We start from the raw sequence: 21,175 nt of genomic DNA, 5'->3' as shown, positions 1-21,175 counted from the left end.
AATCAGGCTGGTCAGGTCGGATGGGCGTGGCTTCTTCCCCCAGATATTGCGTAGTTTTCCGTTGGTGGCGTAGTGGTGTGCGCATGTCCAAGGTCCCCAATCCTGCACGGGGGGGTGAAAATAGCAGCGATGTCCGTTATTCCATTGGTGGTCGGTGGGCGCGGCCATCTTCCTTTGGCCGCGCGTGCGCAGAAGTGGCGCTCTGCTGGCCGCGGCTTCAGGAAAATGGCCGCGGGATGCCGCGCGTGCGCAGATGGAGATCGCGGCGGCCATTTTCCTGAAGCCGCGGCCAGCAGAGCGCCGCTTCTGCGCACGCGCGGCCAAAGGATGGCCGCGCCCACCGACCACCAATGGAATAACGGACATCGCTGCTATTTTCACCCCCCCGTGCAGGATTGGGGACCTTGGACATGCGCACACCACTACACCACCAACGGAAAACTACGCAATATCTGGGGGAAGAAACCACGCCCATCCGACCTGACCAGCCTGATTGACAGGCGAAAATGACTACTTTGGTAACGTATTTCGGCAGCATAGGTGGGGAATCGGGGTCCACAAACTACACTATTGTAATGCACAGCTCAGGCCCTATTTAACAGTATTTTTATCTCATACCGAAAAAAACGGGGTGATAGGTTCCCTTTAAGCAGTTATGTAGGGGACTTAGCCCCTACAGCAAGAATTTTGCAAAATAAAGGAAACAAAAAAAAAACCAAAAAACAGGATATTACATTTTACTCAGTATATGACAATATGAACAGCAGCTAACACCATCCATGAAAACACGCCAGCCAACACATCTGAAATATCCTACTATATAGATCCAAGGAGTAAAGGCCCCGTCTCACATAGCGAGATCGCTAGCGAGATCGCTGCTGAGTCACAAGTTTTGTGACGCAACAGCGACCTCCATAGCGATCTCGCTATGTGTGACACGTACCAGCGATCAGGCCCCTGCTGTGAGATCGCTGGTCGTGTCGGAATGGCCTGGACCTTTTTTTGGTCGTTGAGGCCCCGCTGACATCTCTGAATCGGTGTGTGTGACACCGATCCAGCGATGTCTTCACTGCTAACCAGGGTAAACATCGGGTTACTAAGCGCAGGGCCGCGCTTAGTAACCCGATGTTTACCCTGGTTACCAGCGTAAATGTAAAAAAAAAAAAACAATACATACTCGCCTTCTGATGTCCGTCAGGTCCCTTGCCGTCTGCTTCCTGCTCTCACTGACTGCCGGCCGTACAGTGAGAAGTGAGAGCACAGCAGTGACGTCACCGCTGCGCTCTGCTCTCACTGTACGGCCGGATCTCAGTCAGAGCAGGAAGCAGACGGCAAGGGACCTGACGGACATCAGAAGGCGAGTATGTACTGTTTGTTTTTTTTGGTAACCAGGGTAAACATCGGGTTACTAAGCGCGGCCCTGCGCTTAGTAACCCGATGTTTACCCTGGTTACCCGGGTGCTGCAGGGGGACTTCGGCATCGTTGAAGACAGTTTCAACGATGCCGAAGTCGTTCCCCTGATCGTTGGTCGCTGGAGAGAGCTGTCTGTGTGACAGCTCCCCAGCGACCACACAGCGACTTACCAACGATCACGGCCAGGTCGTATCGCTGGTCGTGATCGTTGGTAAATCGCTTAGTGAGACGGGGCCTTAAAAGAAGCAGCACCTTAAACGTTATTAGGCCAATAACTTATTGACAGCTCCCCCAAACCTCCTGGGCACACATGGCTTCCTCTCCACGGTCTGGGCAGCGCATAAAACATTACACATCACACAGAAAAAGGTTAAAAGTGGACGATGACAAATCCGAGCTGCCAACGTCCCGAAAAACTCATGCGCCAAACATCCGAAGAATGGAGGATACTGGTAGAATATGGCTGCGTCACATCACCCACGCAGGTAGAGCTGGCTGCTAACGGCTTGCAGATCAGTTTTGCAAATATAAAGTCAGTATCAGAGGTCGTGTTACACATTCAGCCTCGCCCAGAGGAGGGACGGCGACAGCTGGTATAATGGTGACAAGTGCCTGTAACACAATCCCATGTCTCACATGCCAGGGCCCGAATGCCTCATATAACCCATTCAACACCCGTCTCACAGCGTCATGAAAAGGCAAAATCCAGGTCACAAGCCACCTTTCACCTCAATGCTTCACATTCTTCTTATGAATTGTAGGTTGTTTTTTTTTTTTTTATTAAAATTTGTGTACCTACATGGCCTAATGTTTTGAAGACTATTATATTTTTGGTTTTAAACAAACAAGTAAATATGTTATTTAATTTTACTACACTGCACACAACAGTAATTATCTGTTCCCTAATGATAACCCACACTATTCTCCCTGCAATCGGGAATAAAATAGAAGAATATGAATCTGGTTAAGGATAAGAATGCATACTTTAAAGTATTTCAGATGAAACAAAGGGAATCGCTCTGCATGTGTTTTCTTTATAATCTGAGGTAGGGGTTAAAACACTGAATTTCAGGATGTGTCTCACTTACCAAGCTGTGTGCTGTTTACTTACAATTAAGGTTCTATCACTAGGACATCATTGCTGTGACTAGCTGGCTTGTGCCAAGTTGTCTGACCACGCCCCCTCCTATGATAAGCAGATCAATGTGAATAGACTATGTACACATTTAGCCTGGTGTGGGCGGGGTTAGCTTTCTCAGCTCTACTGCATTCTACAAAAGGTGGACAGCCCCTTTAAGGCTTTATCTCCACACAGAAGTAAAATATTGCGAAAAAAAAAAAAAAGGGTTTGTAGAGACATTTTTTACCATGACGTCTCCTTTAATATAAGTTATTTAAAATGATTACACTATTGAGGATTTTTAATAAAGATGAAGCTAAATATTGGAACTTGAGAGATCACTGTAGTAGTGTGGGGGACTTTATTTTAACAGCAACTAATGGAGCTCTTTCCGTGCCTCTAGGATGATAAATCTTCTAAATAGATGAGGCTTACTTCAATCTTGGCAGCCAAGACACAGTGATATGGCATTGCTGATTGAGTGGCACAGCGTGGCATCATATTGCTTCCCCTCCCTTCATATACTGCAGCGCATAACAGCAATATGTATCTATGTAACCTTTAGAAGACCAGAGGACTTCGCTGGAAAAGGTTAAGATAGCAGAAGAAAGTGCACCAAGAATAAAAGCCATCAAAATATATATAAAAAAAAAAAAATCAGAGCTACAAACAGGGATACCAGCGACATTCAGCAAGAGCAATATTACCCATTATATTTCCTACAGAACATCTGAAATGAAGCTTAAACAGATCAGATTTGGTGATGACCAACTCCAAAGTCATCAAGATCGCTCACAAACTCAGACACAGTCCTGTACCACTTTCAGTATACAGTTCCAGAAAAATGGTCAGTGACACATTTAAGATACAGTTATATCATCAATATGGGCTTAAAGCGCAGACTCTCTGCTTCAATTTGAGGTTAATCACATTCTATTTGGAGTGAGGGTTTAGGAATTACAGCTCTTTAATATGGATCTGCCTCTTTTTCAAGGGACCAAAAGATATTGACATCGACATCACGAAGATTCGGTCACTGTCCTAATATTTCTAGACCTATATGCAGCAATAAAACGTTCAATTAGACAGTTGCCCAAAATGACTCTAAAACATAAGCCTTTTCTAAAATCTTAGCATACTCATGAAGCCCACATTACCCAGCTGGGTGGTAATCAATATTCAAAGGAGGAACAATGAAGCATAATCAAAGGAAAGTTAGGAACACAATGAACCAATGAGATAAATGGTTTATTCTAGGTAGGTAAAGGTTCCAAAATTCCATGTGGACCCTTGTATGCACCCACTGTTGTCATTTAATCTGCATCTACTTGTCATATGAATGCTTGCAAGAGGGTGTAAATACAAGGAACATGCGTTTTCTGGATTTAGTAAAAGTCATTCTGAAAGTGAACCTACCCTGTTAAAGGAAATTCCAGGCATAAAGTGTCAATATAGTTCATGCCACTGAAGTCTGTGCCAGGCATAGGAAATCTCAAAAAATGGAATTCAGACAGAACCCCTGATGGAGCTATAAAGTACAATTACAAAAGGACTTCAAAGACTCTGTTTTTTTCCAGGCGTGTGTCTTTTTAGACAGGTACAAGTCAGGGGTTCTATTTGGATCCTGATTTTTGGCGATTCTGATGGAACACCCGATGACATGGGCAAAATTCAATGCGAAGACAGTGGTGAGATATAACTTTAATTACATTTTTTTTTAGCAAGCGACAGGTCCTCTTTAAATACACTGTGACAATCTTGGACCTCCCTGATTCTGCCGCTCTTTTCTAGTTTGCGCTGCAGCACTCTATTGCAGGAGATATTCACAATTGTTGCTTATACAGCGCAATATGTGATATCTTTGCTGGCAGACCAGAGGTTGTCAATATCAGCTCAGCCGCTCATCGAGCAGTCTTTCAGTTTCAGATGCTAAGCTGTGATTGGCAGTGTCTGGGAGGGAGGAGAGAAAGCGCATGCTCCCAGAGAACTTGATAAAGAAACGCCCAGTTGGTCTGCCAGCAGAGATTTCACACACTGGGCTCTGGAAGACAAATGTGAATCGCTCTTCAATGAAGCGATGCAGCGCAAAATGGAAAAATGTAGCATAATTAGGGGAGCTCAGGAATTTTTACAAAGTAGTTAGCTCAATTTTTTGGAGCAAGTCACAGGTCCTCTTTAAACGCATTGACCGCTGACGTCATTATTGAATCCTAATCAGGGACTATCTGCTGAAGACATTACTGAGATGCTAAGGGAACGTCCCTAGAACGCTATTATTCATATAATGCCGTATAATTTTGATTCAATGGGTAAGTATATATTAGTGGGCAGCGCTGAAAGAATAAACTCAGCTAGTGATATATCAGTTGGCAGTGGCCAATGTGTTAACTATAAGAAGAGCAGATATTTGTGTGTGTTTAGTGAAAGTTATATTTTGGGGGTGACCGTCTTTTTTGGAATATGCAAAATTCAATATTTAAAACAAGGATGAAACACAGGCCTCTTGGGAACAAATACTAAATAGATAGAATTTATCTACAATTCATGACAATGCATAATATTTTCTCTTAATACAAAGCAAAAAAGGGAGATTTTTGGGAAAAGTGAATAAAAATACTGTTACGGGCCAAACATTTGGAGCCTGACACAAATTTTGGTTTTGACAAAGATTTCTGCTTTGGTGGTTTTAGATCTTTTAGTCAGATGTTGCTATGTCTAGTGAAGTGCAATCTTCAGCATTTCGGAAGTATTTAACTTATATTGGCAAATGCATCAAGTTTATACAAAGATTCAATGTTTACAGTTCATGTTGTGTATTGTGCATATATTGCCATACTTTCCTACCACTACTATCTCCAATGTTTACAGTATATATTGACCTTTACTGTTCTAGACTTCTGCAATTTGTCCTGGCATGCTGGTTATATGTTTCTGGTCGAATAGTGACTTGATTACAAACCACTTTTGCTTAAAGGGAACCTGTCATGTCTTTTTTAGCATCGAAACTGTCCCCAGTGTGTTAGTGATGCAATGTGCATCAGTAACAATTTTTTCATTAAAAGCGGCACTGTCATCATGTGCAAAAAGCACTTTACAAAGTGCCATTGTACCTGCTCATTTAGTCATAGGGGTGTGCTTCATTTTGTTCACCACGGTTGTAGCTGCCCTAACACATTTGAGGGGTTGCGTTGATGTCACTCAAATCCGCTTTGAAATCCCGCACATGTGCAGTGTGTATCGTGGAGACGTGCTTGCGCGGTGTAGATCGGGGAGTCGCACATGTACCACGAAGGTGCTGCTCTGGCGCATGTGCACACAGTCAATGAAGCTGGGTACTACTGTCATGTTCTTGGTGTTTTTCTTGGGGCATAGCCCTAGACCTAAACTGTAAAAGACTTACAGCTGACAATGAGCATAGAGTGAGCCAGCTAGTCGCTATTGCGGTGACGTCACTGGAAAGAGGAGACGACCGGAACTGGACATTGGAGATAGTAGTGGTAGGAAAGTATGGTAATACATGCACAATACATAACATGCATACTTTAATTATATAGAGTATATACAGTACAGACCAAAAGTTTGGACACACCTTCTCATTTAAAGATTTTTCTGTATTTTCATGAATATGAAAATTGTACATTTTCACTGAAGGCATCAAAACTATGAATTAACACATGTGGAATTATATACTTAACAAAAAAGTGTGAAACAACTGAAAATATGTCTTATATTCTAGGTTCTCCAAAGTAGCCACCTTTTGCTTTGATGACTGCTTTGCACACTCTTGGCATTCTCTTGATGAGCTTCAAGAGGTAGTCACCGGAAATGGTCTTCCAACAATCTTGAAGGAGTTCCCAGAGATGCTTAGCACTTGTTGGCCCTTTTGCCTTCACTCTGCGGTCCAGCTCACCCCAAACCATCTCGATTGGGTTCAGGTCTGGTGACTGTGGAGGCCAGGTCATCTGGCGTAGCACCCCATCACTCTCCTTCTTGGTCAAATAGCCCTTACACAGCCTGGAGGTGTGTTTGGGGTCATTGTCCTGTTGAAAACTAAATGATGGTCCAACTAAACGCAAACCGGATGGAATAGCATGCCGCTGCAAGATGCTGTGGTAGCCATGCTGGTTCAGTATGCCTTCAATTTTGAATAAATCTCCAACAGTGTCACCAGCAAAGCACCCCCACACCATCACACCTCCTCCTCCATGCTTCACGGTGGGAACCAGGCATGTAGAGTCCATCCGTTCACCTTTTTTGCGTCGCACAAAGACACGGTGGTTGGAACCAAAGATCTCAAATTTGGACTCATCAGACCAAAGCACAGATTTCCACTGGTCTAATGTCCATTCCTTGTGTTCTTTAGCCAAAATAAGTCTCTTCTGCTTGTTGCCTGTCCTTAGCAGTGGTTTCCTAGCACCTATTTTACCATGAAGGCCTGCTGCACAAAGTCTCAACAGTTGTAGAGAAGTGTCTGCTGCTAGAACTCTGTGTGGCATTGACCTGGTCTCTAATCTGAGCTGCTGTTAACCTGCGATTTCTGAGGCTGGTGACTCAGATAAACTTATCCTCAGAAGCAGAGGTGACTCTTGGTCTTCTTTTCCTGGGACGGTCCCCATGTGAGCCAGTTTCTTTGTAGCGCTTGATGGTTTTTGCCACTGCACTTGGGGACACTTTCAAAGTTTTCGCAATTTTTCGGACTGACTGACCTTCACTAAAAGTAATGATGGCCACTCGTTTTTCTTTACTTAGAATTTGTATTATGGCAAGAAATAAGCAGCTAACAGTCTATTCAGTAGGACTATCAGCTGTGTATCCTCCAGACTTCTGCACAACACAACTGATGGTCCCAACCCCATTTATAAGGCAATAAATCCCACTTATTAAACCTGACAGGGCACACCTGTGAAGTGAAAACCATTCCCGGTGACTACCTCTTGAAGCTCATCAAGAGAATGCCAAGAGTGTGCAAAGCAGTCATCAAAGCAAAAGGTGGCTACTTTGAAGAACCTAGAATATAAGACATTTTCAGTTGTTTCACACTTTTTTGTTAAGTACCGTATATACTCGAGTATAAGCCGACCCGAGTATAAGCCGACCCCCCTAATTTTGCCACAAAAAAACTGGGAAAACTTATTGACTCGAGTATAAGCCTAGGGTGGAAAATGCAGCAGCTACTGGTGAATTTCAAAAATAAAAATAGATGCTCCATACCATTCATTATTGCCCCATAGATGCTCCATATAAAGCTGTGCCATATATAATGCTCCATACCATTGATTATTACCCCATATATTATCCATATATAGCTGTGCCATATAGAATGCTCTGCACCGTTCATTATGGCCCCATAGATGCTCCATATAAAGCTGTGCCCCATATACAATGCTCTGCACCGTTCATTATGGCCCTATAAGATGCTCCATATAAAGCTGTGCCCTATATGCTCTGCACCGTTCAGTTTGGCCCCATAGATGCTCATTATAAATCTGTTCCCTATATGCTCTGCACCGTTCAGTTTGGCCCCATAGATGCTCATTATAAAGCTGCCCCATATGGAATGCTCTGCAGCGTTCAGTTTGGCCCCATAGATGCTCCACATAAATCTGTGCCATATATAACGCTGCTGCTGCTGCAATAAAAAAAACAAAACACATACTCACCTCTCTTGCTTGCAGCTCCTCACGTCCCGTCCCGGCGTCTCTCTGCGCTGACTGATCAGGCAGAGGGCGCCGCGCACACTATATGCGTCATCGCGCCCTCTGACCTGAACAGTCAGAGCGGAGAGACGCCGGGAAGATGGAGCAGCACCCGGCGTGTGGATCGTGGACAGGTAAATATGCGATACTTACCTGCTCCCGGCGTCCCGCTCCTTCCCCCGGACAGCTGGTCTCCGGATGCCGCAGCCTCTTCCTCTATCAGCAGTCACCGGCACCGCTGATTAGAGAAATGAATATGCGGCTCCACCCCTATGGGAGTGGAGTCCATATTCATAAGTTTAATGAGCGGTCCCACGTGACCGCTGTACAGGGGAAGAGCTGCGGAACCCGAAGACAGTGTGACGGGCAAGGGGAGCGTCAGGATCGCCGGGACTAGGTAAGTATGCCTCAGCGCCCTCTCCCCCTCACCCGCCGACCCTGCCACAGACCGTGACTCGAGTATAAGCCGAGAGGGGCACTTTCAGCCCAAAAATTTGGGCTGAAAATCTCGGCTTATACTCGAGTATATACGGTATATAATTCCACATGTGTTAATTCATTGTTTTGATGCCTTCACTGTGAATGTACAATTTTCATAGTCATGAAAATACAGAAAAATCTTTAAATGAGAAGGTGTACACTGTGTTAGGTACCGTGTAACATTTAAATGAAAGATTTCCCTGGATCATAAAAGTCACACACTGCCACAATTTGGACTTCTTCACATTTGCATGGTCAAAAACCCAACAAGTTTAACCGCGGTTTTATTTTTAGGCCACCATCTCAATGTCTAAACTCTTTCCACTGCCAGTCATAGATATGTTATGATGCACTATGGTATCAGATGAGCATGCAATCCGAAAGTCATCAAAAGTACAATTAAAGGGAACCTGTCGTGTTAAATGCTATCTAATCTGCAGGCAGGATATTGTAGAGCAGGAGGAACTGAAGTTTCAGAACAACTTATTTTCTTCATTGAAATTCCTGGTGTTTTACAGAAGTTAGTTCAGTGGGAGGTGCTATTCAGTAATCATCCCTGCATAGTTAGCACTGAGTAGAGTTCATAAGTATACAAATATACAGGATTTCAATGAATTAAATACAAATTATATTGAGCAATTGAGTGTATATATAATATATATATTATAATCTGCTCAGCTTCTCCTTCTCTATACCTTGCTGTTCACAGACTGCAGGTACAATGTGACCAATGCCCTTTAAGTTTTAACCCCTTAATGACAGCCAATACGTCTTTTAACTGACCTGAGATAAAAGAGACTAGCCTCCCCATACAGGTGACAATCCAGTAGCCATCAGTTATCCACTATAGCTGACAACTTGCTGTATCAGCCACGATCAGTGTTTGCACCGTCCAAATCTGTTTAACCCCTTAGATGCTGCTGTCAATAGTGACTACATCATTATAAATGGTTAACAGAGTGCGGGGGCTCCTCTTTATCCCAATTGGTGCCCTCAGATCATGATTGTGTGGTCCTGATGTTTGCCATAGCAATTCACGACCAAATAGCGGCCTTAGAGTCTGACGGCCGTTGTAAAAATCAACTTTTTCATTTCTGTCATGCCACTTTGCATTAATTCCTGGAAAAGCACCTGAAGGGTTAATAAAATACCTGACAGCAGTTTTCAATATGCCAGGGGGTGCTGTTTTTAAAATGGTATAACTTTTGGGGGTTTCCCAATATATTGGACCACTAAAAGCACTTTAAACATGGATAGGTCCCTACAAAAATAAATTTTGTAAATTTCCTTGAAAAAATGAAAAATTACTGCTACATTTTTAAACCTCCTAAAATGCTAACAAAATAAAATAACATTTTACAAATGGTGCCGATGTAAAGCAGACATGTGGGAAATATTATTTATTAATGTTTTGCTGTGGTATGACTATCTGGATTAAAGGGATAATCATTCAAAGTGTGAAAATTGCTAATTTTTTTAAATTGTTCTCAAATTTGTGATATTTTTTATAAATAAACACAAAACATATCGGCCTAAATTTACCATTATCATAAAGTATAATGTGTCACGAAAAAACAGTCTCAAATTCACTGGGATTTGTTGAAGCATTCCGGAGTTATTACCACATAAATTGACACTGGTCAGATTTCAAAAATTTGGCTCCGTCACTAAGGGGTTAATGTGGTTAGATAAAAATGATAGTTTTAAAACACACATACCCACAACTGTAATGATTGCTTCCTACTCCTGTGTACAAAATGAATATCTTCCCATATGACTGATAAGAGGACTGCATGTGGTGAAAGCACAGAACGGTAAAATTTTGATACACAGCTACAACATGGTGACCTTGTGGCTCGCAGAATGAATGCCACCATGCGACCATGGTGCTGGGCTGCCACTGACTTCAGTCATGCTTATCTCCATTGGTAGTCTGCAGTTGTATTAGCATTTTAGGTCTATGATGTTCTTACCAGGATGTGAACCATGCTGAGGTAGCTTCTGAGCCAATGCTGGATCCACTAGTGATCATTAGAGACAGAGCCTCTGCTTGTCCACAGTGAGGGGACTGTGTTCTGTCTCTGTCACCTCCCTATATAGAGTCACACAACAATCCTGTCTCCTCCTCATAGACAGTCACTCAGCTTGGGAACCTTTAATCCCCGCTATAGACTCATGGGAACTGACTGGCAGGTCACCAAGGCTGGATTAGTTTTGAGACAACAGTATCCTCTCTACTGACATTATAAACGTAGTATCTATCTGCAACCACCAGGTGGAGCAATAGTCTATGGAATGAATAGAAAGCCAAACAAATTCAGCAAAGGCAAGAGCTGCACTCCAGCTATACTCCGCACTTCTCACAAAACCTTCAAACTCAAAGAACGGTATTAACATCAGAAAAATGAAAAAATAAATAAATTAAAAAAATTATCTTTTATACACCTACATGTCTTCAGCTCATTCCCAAATGCATTGGTTGCCTTCTATAGCCTCAGTGCGGTACTGTCTGCCGAATGAGTTAACTGAGAAACTGGTCTACTCCCTGACCCATAAATTGTAGACTTTTTGCCCAGGAGAGGTGACAAAACAGGACAGGGACCCAAGTTTCGAAGGATGCCTTGACGTGAACGTTGGGCACACATATATTGGACAATTTACGCGCTAAGTATCTTCTTTTCTACTGTATTTTCTCAAAGCAATTTTTTTCCATCTGACATGTGGCGGCAAAGATGTGGGCTCAGCGCCGGAGCCCACATCAAAGAGGGAGACATGACATGCGCCCTACTAGTACAGCGCATGTCACAAAAGGGTTAATATGTAAAAAAAAAAAAAAATGATATGTATTTTTTCCCTAAAATACAAAAGAACAACTTGTCATCTTTAACCATTTTAGAGTGTATTTCATTTTCAACTTTTGTACACAATGACAGTAATTTTTACCAGGGGTGCCCAAACTTTTACATGCCACTGTAATGAAATAGAGAAAGATTTGAGAGTGAGTATAACAACCTACAAAATAAAGAATTAACTACGTACTGTTAGGCTGGGTTCATACTGCATTTTAGGCGTCCGTTAGACGGACTACGTTACACTGCGGCATAACGCGGTGTAACGTAGTCCGTTAACACCGCCATTAAGTCCAATGTCGGATGCATCGCTAGCACACGCCCACAATGGGCGTGCGCTAGCGATGTGCTGTCATTGAGTGACAGACCCCGGGCTGCAGCGTTTCCGGGTCCGTCACCGGTAGCGCAGATAGAACTAGCAGATGCTCTATCTGCGCTAGCACGATGACATATCGTCACTTGTGTTAACAGCAGCCCGTTAACAGCAGCTCGTTCAACACATGCGTTAACGCAATGTGAACCTAGCCTTAGAGAATATGCCTACTTCCCAAAAAGAAACAGAAGATAGGTGCAGGGAACAAACCACAAATAACCCGAGAAACCCTAGCTGGTCTTTTCCTGACTGGATTAAAGGGACTGTCACCCCCAATATCGTGTATAAGCTAAGCCCACCGACATCAGGGGCTTATCTACAGCATTCTGTAATGCTGTAGATAAGCCCCCGATGTAGCCTGAAAGATACATATACGACTTTGGGGGTGACAGGTTCCCTTTAAACTACAGCAGTATGCCTGGACATCCAAATGAGACTATCACCAGCAGGAAATACCAGCAGGGGAGAAGTATATAAAGCCGCATCCGAAAGGTGATCGGGCATACAAATGAAGAAATGAAAACACCTGTTGTTACCTGCAGAAAAGGTGTATCTGCTGTGGCTCAGTGGACAGAGAAGCCGAGCACAAAGCACAGTGTCAAGGGTCCGGACCCAGATGCATGACAATCACTCACACATTTGATACAAATATTACATACATGTTGTGCAGATGTAACATACTACACACATCACAAGATTATACACATGTACATTTAACTCATACTGCGATAGTAACTAAAGCATTTGCTTTTTTGGAAGATAAGTGACTTCACATTTTGTTCAGCACCTAGGTTACTGGCTTTTTGAAAAACAGATTAATAAGACGGAATCCTCAGAGCCATTGAGTAAAATATTACAGAGTTCCAATTACAAGTATGCACCGTTGGGACTCTGTTTGTGCTCCTTTCCGAGGGTGTCGGTCTTTTCAAACGGACATAAGAGTGTAGTACACTACAGAAAGCCCTGACTGAGAGGCTGAATGCAATGTGGACAGTCCCTAAGACACCAGAAACCCCACTGTTATAGCCATGCTACCATGGATCAGTTAGGCTCAGCCCATATCTCACACTAAGCTTTATCAAATTACTACAACAAAAAGGGAAAACCATAAATAACTTTTACTCATGTGTTTCTACTTGTGAGCAGTAAGTGAGATAGGACCCGCTATTATGCTGCCCGCTCCAACCTCCTTTCCTTCTCACCTGTCCTCTGCACCTCTAGGTGTCTCATTTGTCTTCCACTATTTGCTTCCTTATCGTGCTTCCCTCTTCCTCTCTTGCTGGGCCAAGTATTTAATTCGTTGAGCTGCTACCTCTTCTGGAAAACTCCTGACTTTCCGTGCAGCACTAGTGGCTCCCCTTTCGGATATGTCCTTCTAATGCCAACACAGGATGGTGTGGCTGATGTTTAGCTCCATACATATAAAATTTAACTTTGGCAGGCACAGTGGCCCAATCTGAATTGGTCTATCAGGAATCTGCAAAGTGAGGCAGATTTTCGTTCCAGGCCTGACGGTGGACATTTGCAAAATGCTCTAAATAAAATATATTAGTGGCTACTATTGCACTTGTAGGGCATGGCACGTGCAGCATGCTGGTTATGTGTAACTGGCCCAAAGGGACTGTATGAGCACCAAAACAGCAGGTAGATGATGGTGGTGCTGTAGATGAGGCCACATGGTGCCTCCCAGGCATCTACTATATAATTGTCTAAGGGTGACTTCCGTCTGTCTGTCTGTCCTTCTGTCTGTCACAGATATTCATTGGTTGTGGCCTCTGTCTGTCATGGAATCCAAGTCGCTGATTGGTCGTGGCAAAACAGCCACGACCAATCAGCGACGGGCACAGTCCGGCGGAAAAATGGCCGCTCCTTCCTCCCCGCAGTCAGTGCCCGCTCCGTACTCCCCTACAGTCTGCCCTCACACAGGTTTAATAGCAGCGGTAACGGACCGCGTTATGCCGCGGTGTAATGCACTCCGTTACCGCTGCTATTAACCCTGTGTGACCAACTTTTTACTATTCATGCTGCCTATGCAGCATGAATAGTAAAACAATCTCATGTTAAAAATAATTTAAAAAAAAAAAAAAAAATCGTTATATACTCACCGTCCGTCGGCCCCCGGATCGACAACAGGCCTTTCCCGCTCGCGACACTCCGGTAACCGGTCCATGCTGCGATCTCACGAGATAATGACGTAGCGGTCTCGCGAGACCGCAATGCACTCTTGAGACCGGAGCGCACGAGCAGCATCGGTAACCGCTTCGCTTGGATCCGGGGGCTCCGGAAGGTGAGTATATAACTATTTTTTATTTTATTTCTTTTTTTTAACAGGGATATGATGCCCACATTGCTATATGCTACGTGGGCTGGGCAATATACTACGTGGGCTGCGCAATGTACTGCCTGGGCTGCGCAATGTACTGCCTGGGCTGTGCTATACACTACGCATACATATTCTAGAATACCCGATGTGTTAGAATTGGGCCACCATCTAGTATGTCATAATCATGGAGTACACAAGGATCCATGAATGACTTTGGCCTCTACAAGTTCAGAGATGTTCTTATAGAAACAGAGAAGCCATCATGTTAGACTTTATTTTTGTCTATCACTCATACTGTACATTCACAATGAATACTGAATAAAATGGTTATGCAGAAAGTATAAGATGTGCCAATTGTCCATGCATCAAATTGAAGGATCAGTGGTCTGGCAAAAGTTAAATGAAGTAGAACACATGTGTTTCTTTGACGCCATCGCTGACACCAAACCCAACATAACTACTGAGAAAAGGTGAAACACCACCATGCATGTAGGCATGAAATGTTTCAGCGGTAGCTTGACAAGCATTCACAACTGAATTATTAATTGTCAATTAGTCTGCCAGCAGTAAAAATACACTTCTACATAGGATATGGAATTACATACAAAAGGGAAGAACAGGCAGACTCCATATATTACAGCCTCCCCCAATTATCGGACTGACACTACAAGTATGTAGAGTTAATTACATTGGTAACTTTTGTCTTTCAGACTTTTTCACATCACATTTTTAGCCCATGTAACACAGATGTGTTTATACATCAATCACATATCCACAAATGTATACTGTGCCGTCTCATGGCAAAAGGTGTGGCAGGTTTACTTCTAATGCCTTTCATTTATGTCAACCATAAAAAAAAAAAAAAAAAGTATAGGCTACGTTTTCTGAGACACAAACACATGTTACCATTAAGGCTATGTGCACACGTTGCAGATTATGCTTAGGAATTTCTGGTGCGGATTCTCTCATGGCAGAAAACGCACCTGCGTTTTTTTGTGCGGTTCCGCAGCCTTTTTTTGTGCGTTTTTGCTGCAGATTTCTTGCGGATTTGCTGCGGTTTTTACCCCTGCGGTTTTCTATAATGGAGTGGGTACAAAAACGCTGCAGATTCACAAAAAAGAATTGACATGCTACTTCTTTTAAACCGCAGCGTTTCCGCAGCGGATTTTCCGCAAAGTGTGCACAGCATTTTTTTTTCCTCATTGATTTACATTGTACTGTAAATCAATTGCGGATCTGCAGCATTTCTGCACCTCAAAAAACGCTGCGGATCCGCAGAGAATCCGCAACGTGTGCACATACCCGAAAGAGAAACTGTCAGTAGGATCAACCGTCCTAAGCCATTTATATGGCCATGTAGATCATAGGAAGTTGAATACAGTGACACCCTATTATCTGTGAGCCGATGTCTTAGTTTTTCTAATATGTAAATTAGCTGTTCCCACGGCGATGAAAATGAAGATTTCCCACGGCACTCACGCCGACGTCAGAAAGGTGCAGTGAGTTCATTAGCTGTGAACTCGCAGGACCTGTCTGACGGCACCGCGAGCAGGAGAACTTTCTCACACTCACGGTGCTGTCAGATAGGTAATAGAAGGTCACAGAGAGACATTGAGCACACGCAGCTCAGTGTCTGCTGGATGACAGGCTGCATGGTCGCATCATGCAGCAAAGCAGCCTGCAATCTAGATGTAGCAGAGCTAGACCCATCGTTGGACAAAAGAATTAGCAGCATTCTCTGCGGAAAGGTGAGGAATATTGTTGTTTGTTCTTTTACCTGTTTTGCAGATGAGGGCATCAGGGGAATGGGCGAGGTCATAAGTATGGTTTAATTAGGATTATCTCATTCTTTCAATTAAAGGACTGTTTTCTGGGTGTCTTGTGTTTTCTTACAATGTGACTATGGGGTTAGTAATGGGGGGCTAACCTCAGGGCTTGATGTCACCTGACAATGCAAAGGTGACATCAACCCCCCCCTACTTGCCACCGCTACAGGGCAAGTGGGAAGAGCAAGGCTAAGTGCCAGAATTGGCGCATCTTAGAGATGCGCTTTTTCTGGGGCGGCTGAGAGTTGATGTTTTTAGCCTGGGGGGACAGTATCCATGGCCCCTTCCTAGGCTTTAATATCAGCCGGCAGCAGTCTCCATAGCCTTTGCTGGTTATTAATTATTGGAGGACCCTACGTCATTTTTTTTTTTTAGGGTCACCTATTTTAATAGCCAGTAAAGGCTAAGTATACAGCTGTAAGCTGATATTAATAGCCTGGGAAGCTCCATGGTTATTACCCTCTTCCCAAACTATAAACATCGGCCCCCAGCCGTCTTCCCTCTGCTGGCTACGAAAATTGCACAGGAGCCCATGCCATGTTTTTTTTTTTTCCCAAAAAAGGCATGTTTTTATTATTTAAATACATGTAGAGCAATTTGCACACACACTGCACCAATTGTATTTGTCACTGACATCTATATATCTATTCTATATGTATTTACTATATGCAATCCATCTCTTCTATCCTGTGCGGCTCCTGCAGTTATTTTACAGTACACGGCAGATGAATTGCCTGCTTTTCTTCTATATATGTAAAATATATATACAGCCCTGGCAAAAATTAAGAGACCACTGCAAAATGCTCAGTTTGTTTCTTTTATAGGTATATTTTTGAGAAAAATGTAAATTGTTCTTTTATTCTATAAACTTCTGACATCATGTCTCTGAATTTCCAAGCAATAATAATAATTTTTGTATTTTTTTCTGACACAGAAAAATGGTCAAAATAAAACAAAACAAAACAGTGCTTTCAGACCTCAAATAATGCAAAGAAAACAAGTTCATAATGATTTAGAAACAACAATACTAATGTTTTAACTCAGGAAGAGTTCAGAAATCAATATTTTGTGGAATAACCATGATTTTTAATCACAGCTTTCATGCGTCTTGGCATGCTTTCACACTGCTTCTGGCGCAAAAATGTAAGTTCTTCTTTGTTTGATGGCTTGTGACTACCAATCATCCTCTTGATTACATTCCAGAGGATTTCAATGGGGTTCAGGTCTGGAGATTGGGCTGCCAATGACAGGGCAGTGATGTGGCGGTCTCTTAATTTTTGCATATATATATATATTTACACACACACCCCCCTCTGGCAAAAATTAAGAGACCGCCACATCACAACCCTGTGATTGGGTTTTTTTTTTTTTCAGTTTGCTTCATATTTTTCTTAATAGGTATATTTTTGAGTAAAGGGTAAATTGTTCCTTTATTCTATAAACTACTGACAACATGTTTCTGAAGTTCCAAGCAATAAATTGTGTATTTATTTTCGGAAAATGAGAAATGGTCAAAATAACAGGAAAAAAAAAAAAAAAAAAACAACAACACATGTTCATAATCATTTAGAAACAACAATACTGAAGTTTTAACTCAGGAAGAGTTCAGAAATTTATATTTTGTGGAATAACCATGCTTTTTAATCACAGCTTTCATGCGTCTTGGCATGCTTTCCACCAGTCTTTCACACTGCTTTTGGGTGACCTTATGCCACTCCTGGTACAAAAATTTAAGCAGTTCTTCTTTGTTTGATGGCTTGTGGCTATCCATCTTCCTCTTGATTACATTCCAAAGGTTTTCAATGGGGTTCAGGTCTGGAGATTGGGCTGGCCATGACAGGGATTTGATGTGGTGGTCCTTCATCCACACCTTGATTGACCTAGCTATGTGGCATGGGGCATTGGCCTGCTGGAAAAACCAGGCCTCGGAGTTGGGGAACATTGCCTGAGCAGAAGGAATCAACTGTTTTTCCAGGATAACCTTGTATGCGTTATGCCGCGGGTAACTCACTCCGTTACCGCCGCTATTAACCCTGTGTGACCAAGTTTTTACTATTGATGCTGCCTATGCAGCGTCAATAGTAAAAACATCTAAAGTTAAAAATAATAAAAAATCATTATATACTCACCTTCCGGCGCCTTTCCCGCTCCTCGAGACGCTCCGGTGACCGCTCCATGCAAGCATCAGGTTCCGATGCTAAGGATGGTATGCGACAAGGACCTGCCATGACGTCACGGTCATGTGACCGCGACGTCATCACAGGTCCTGCGAGCCTGCACACAGTCGACAGAACTACAACGGTACCCCCCGGAAGGTGAGTATATGTTTATTTTTTAACCTGTGACATACGTGGCTGGGCAATATGCTACGTAGCTGGGCAATATACTACGTGACTGGCCAATATACTACGTGGCTCTGTGCTGTATACTACGTCGCTGTGCAATATATTATGTGGCTCTGTGCTGTATACTACGTAACTGGGCAATATACTACGTCACTGGGCAATATACTACGTGGCTGGGCAATATACTACGTGGCTGGGCAATATACTACGTGGCTGGGCAATATACTACGTGGCTGGGCAATATACTACGTGGCTGGGCAATATACTACGTGGCTGGGCAATATACTACGTGGCTGGGCAATATACTATGTGGCTGGGCAATATACTACGTGGACTGTTGTGAATTCTGTTTGTGGACTCCCCCGGTGGTGTTTTATGGTAGTGCCACTTATTTGCCTTCTTCTATCCTTGATCACCTGTTGCCACCCATTAGGGGAGTTTCCTATTTAAGGCTGCTTGGCTGCTGGTCCTATGCCGGCCAACAATGTATCAGTAGCATTCTGTTGCATTCTCCTGCCTCAAGCTCCTGTTCAGCTAAGTTGAATTTTGTTTCTTGTTTATGCTATTTTTGTCCAGCTATCTGCAATGTGACTCTCTGTAGCTGGAAGCTCTCGTGGACTGAAATTGCCACTCCAGTGGCATGAGTTGTCACTGGAGTTTTAAAGTAATTTCAGGATGGTGTTTTTGAGTAGTGTTTTGAAGTTGACCGTGAAGTAACTCTTTCCTGTACTTCTGCTATCTAGAAAGCGGACCTCACTGTGCTAAATCTGCTGTTCATCCTACGTATGTCTTTTCCTCTTGACTCACCGTCAATATTTGTGGGGGGCTGCTATCTCCTTTTGGGGTTCATCTCTGGAGGTAAGGCAGGCCTGTATATTCCTCTGATAGGGGTAGTTAGATCTCCGGCTGGCGCGTGGTGTCTAGGGCATCGTAGGAAACACTCCCCGGCTACTTCCAGTGTTGTGTCAGGTTCAGGTCACGGTCACTTTAGTTCCCATCACCCGAGAGCTAGTCCGTTCGTTATTTTGATTTCCCTGCCATTGGGGAAATCATGACAGTTTGGCCGGCCCAATGTGTTAAAACTATGCACTAAAGCAGGAAAGGATGTGAAAAGGTTTTTTTTTTTCCCTTCTGTGTTTGGAATGTGCTCATTTGTACTCCTTGCTTAAACTGCAGTCTTCAGCCTTTTTTTTTTTTTTTCCTCTCCTCTTAATCTCTGAATGGCTTTGGTTACACCTGTTTGAATCATGGATCCACAGAGTTTGGTTGCAGGTTTGAATAACCTGGCTACAAAGGTCCAGAACTTACAAGATTTTGTTATACGTGCTCCAATGTCTGAACCTAAGATCCCTATGCCTGAATTTTTTACCGGAGACAGATCCCGTTTTTTGAATTTCAGAGAGAATTGTAAATTGTTTTTGTCTCTGAGATCTCACTCTGCTGGTGATCCTGCACAACAGGTTAAAATTGTTATTTCTCTATTACGGGGTGACCCACAAAGTTGGGCATTTGCATTGTCGCCAGGGGATCCTGCGTTATTAAATGTAGATGCGTTTTTTCTGGCTCTGGGGTTGCTTTATGAAGAACCTAATTTAGAGATTTTGGCTGAGAAAGCCTTGATAGCTCTTTCCCAAGGGCAAGATGAAGCTGAGATATACTGCCAAAAATTTTGTAAATGGTCGGTGCTTACTAAATGGAATGAGTGCGCACTAGCAGCTAATTTCAGAGAAGGTCTCTCTGATGCCGTGAAGGATGTCATGGTGGGGTTCCCTGTGCCTACAGGTCTGAATGATTCCATGAAATTGGCTATCCAGATTGATCGGCGTTTACGGGAGCGCAAAGCTGTGCACCATATGGCGGTATCTTCTGAGCAAAAATCTGTGCACCATATGGCGGTATCTTCTGAGCAAAAGCCTGTGCACCATATGGCGGTGTCTTCTGAGCAAAAACCTGTGCACCATATGGCGGTATCTTCTGAGCAAAAACCTGTGCACCATTTGGCGGTGACCTCTGAAAAGGCACCAGAGCATATGCAATGCGATAGTGTTTTGTCTAGAGGCGAACGACAGAATTACAGGCGCAAAAATGGGTTGTGCTTCTATTGTGGAGATCCAGCTCATGTTATATCAGCATGCTCTAAACGCATAAAGAAGGTTGATAAAAAGGTTGATAAATCTTTTTCTATGGGTACCTTGCAGTCTAAATTTCTTTTGTCCGTGACATTGATTTGTACTTTATCATCTGTTACTGTGGATGCTTATGTGGATTCTGGCGCCGCTCTGAGTCTCATGGATTGGTCCTTTGCCAAGCGTTGTGGGTTTGATTTAGAGCCTCTGGAGGTTTCTATTCCCTTAAAGGGTATTGATTCTACACCTTTGGCTAGCAATAAACCACAATATTGGACACAAGTGACTATGCATCTTACCCCAGACCATCAGGAGATTATTCGTTTCCTTGTGTTATATAATCTACATGACGTGTTAGTACTTGGATTACCATGGTTACAAATTCATAATCCAGTCTTGGACTGGAGATCAATGTCTGTGCTGAGCTGGGGATGTCGGGGGATTCATGGGGATGCACCTTTGGTTCCCATTTCTTCATCTACTCCCTCTGAGATCCCAGCATTTCTGTCAGATTTTTATGATGTCTTTCAGGAGCCTAAAATTGATTCTCTCCCTCCTCACAGAGAGTGTGACTGCGCTATTGAGTTGATTCCCGGTAGTAAATTTCCTAAGGGTCGCTTGTT

At 43.2% G+C, this 21,175-nt stretch overlaps 1 protein-coding gene across 2 annotated transcripts in view; it reads right to left on the bottom strand.

Moving 5' to 3' along the window:
• The window catches only part of TMCC2 (transmembrane and coiled-coil domain family 2), an 82,266-nt gene that overhangs the window by 44,347 nt on the left and 16,744 nt on the right, over positions 1–21,175 (bottom strand). Inside the window, exon 1 of one of the 2 annotated variants that reach the window (XM_077295093.1) lies at positions 10,684–10,769. The exons of the other annotated variant lie outside the window; for it this stretch is intronic. Coding sequence (XP_077151208.1) covers positions 10,684–10,698 — 15 coding nt within the window. The 5' untranslated portion in view covers positions 10,699–10,769. Of the gene's footprint in view, positions 1–10,683; positions 10,770–21,175 lie in introns of those variants that run through there. 2 annotated transcript variants of the gene reach the window in all.

This window comes from Ranitomeya variabilis, chromosome 3 (genome assembly GCF_051348905.1).
Source record: "Ranitomeya variabilis isolate aRanVar5 chromosome 3, aRanVar5.hap1, whole genome shotgun sequence".
In the NCBI taxonomy this organism is placed as follows: Eukaryota; Metazoa; Chordata; class Amphibia; order Anura; family Dendrobatidae; genus Ranitomeya; species Ranitomeya variabilis.
Note: the sequence above shows the minus strand (reverse complement) of the source record. Positions and strands in the feature narration are given on the sequence as shown.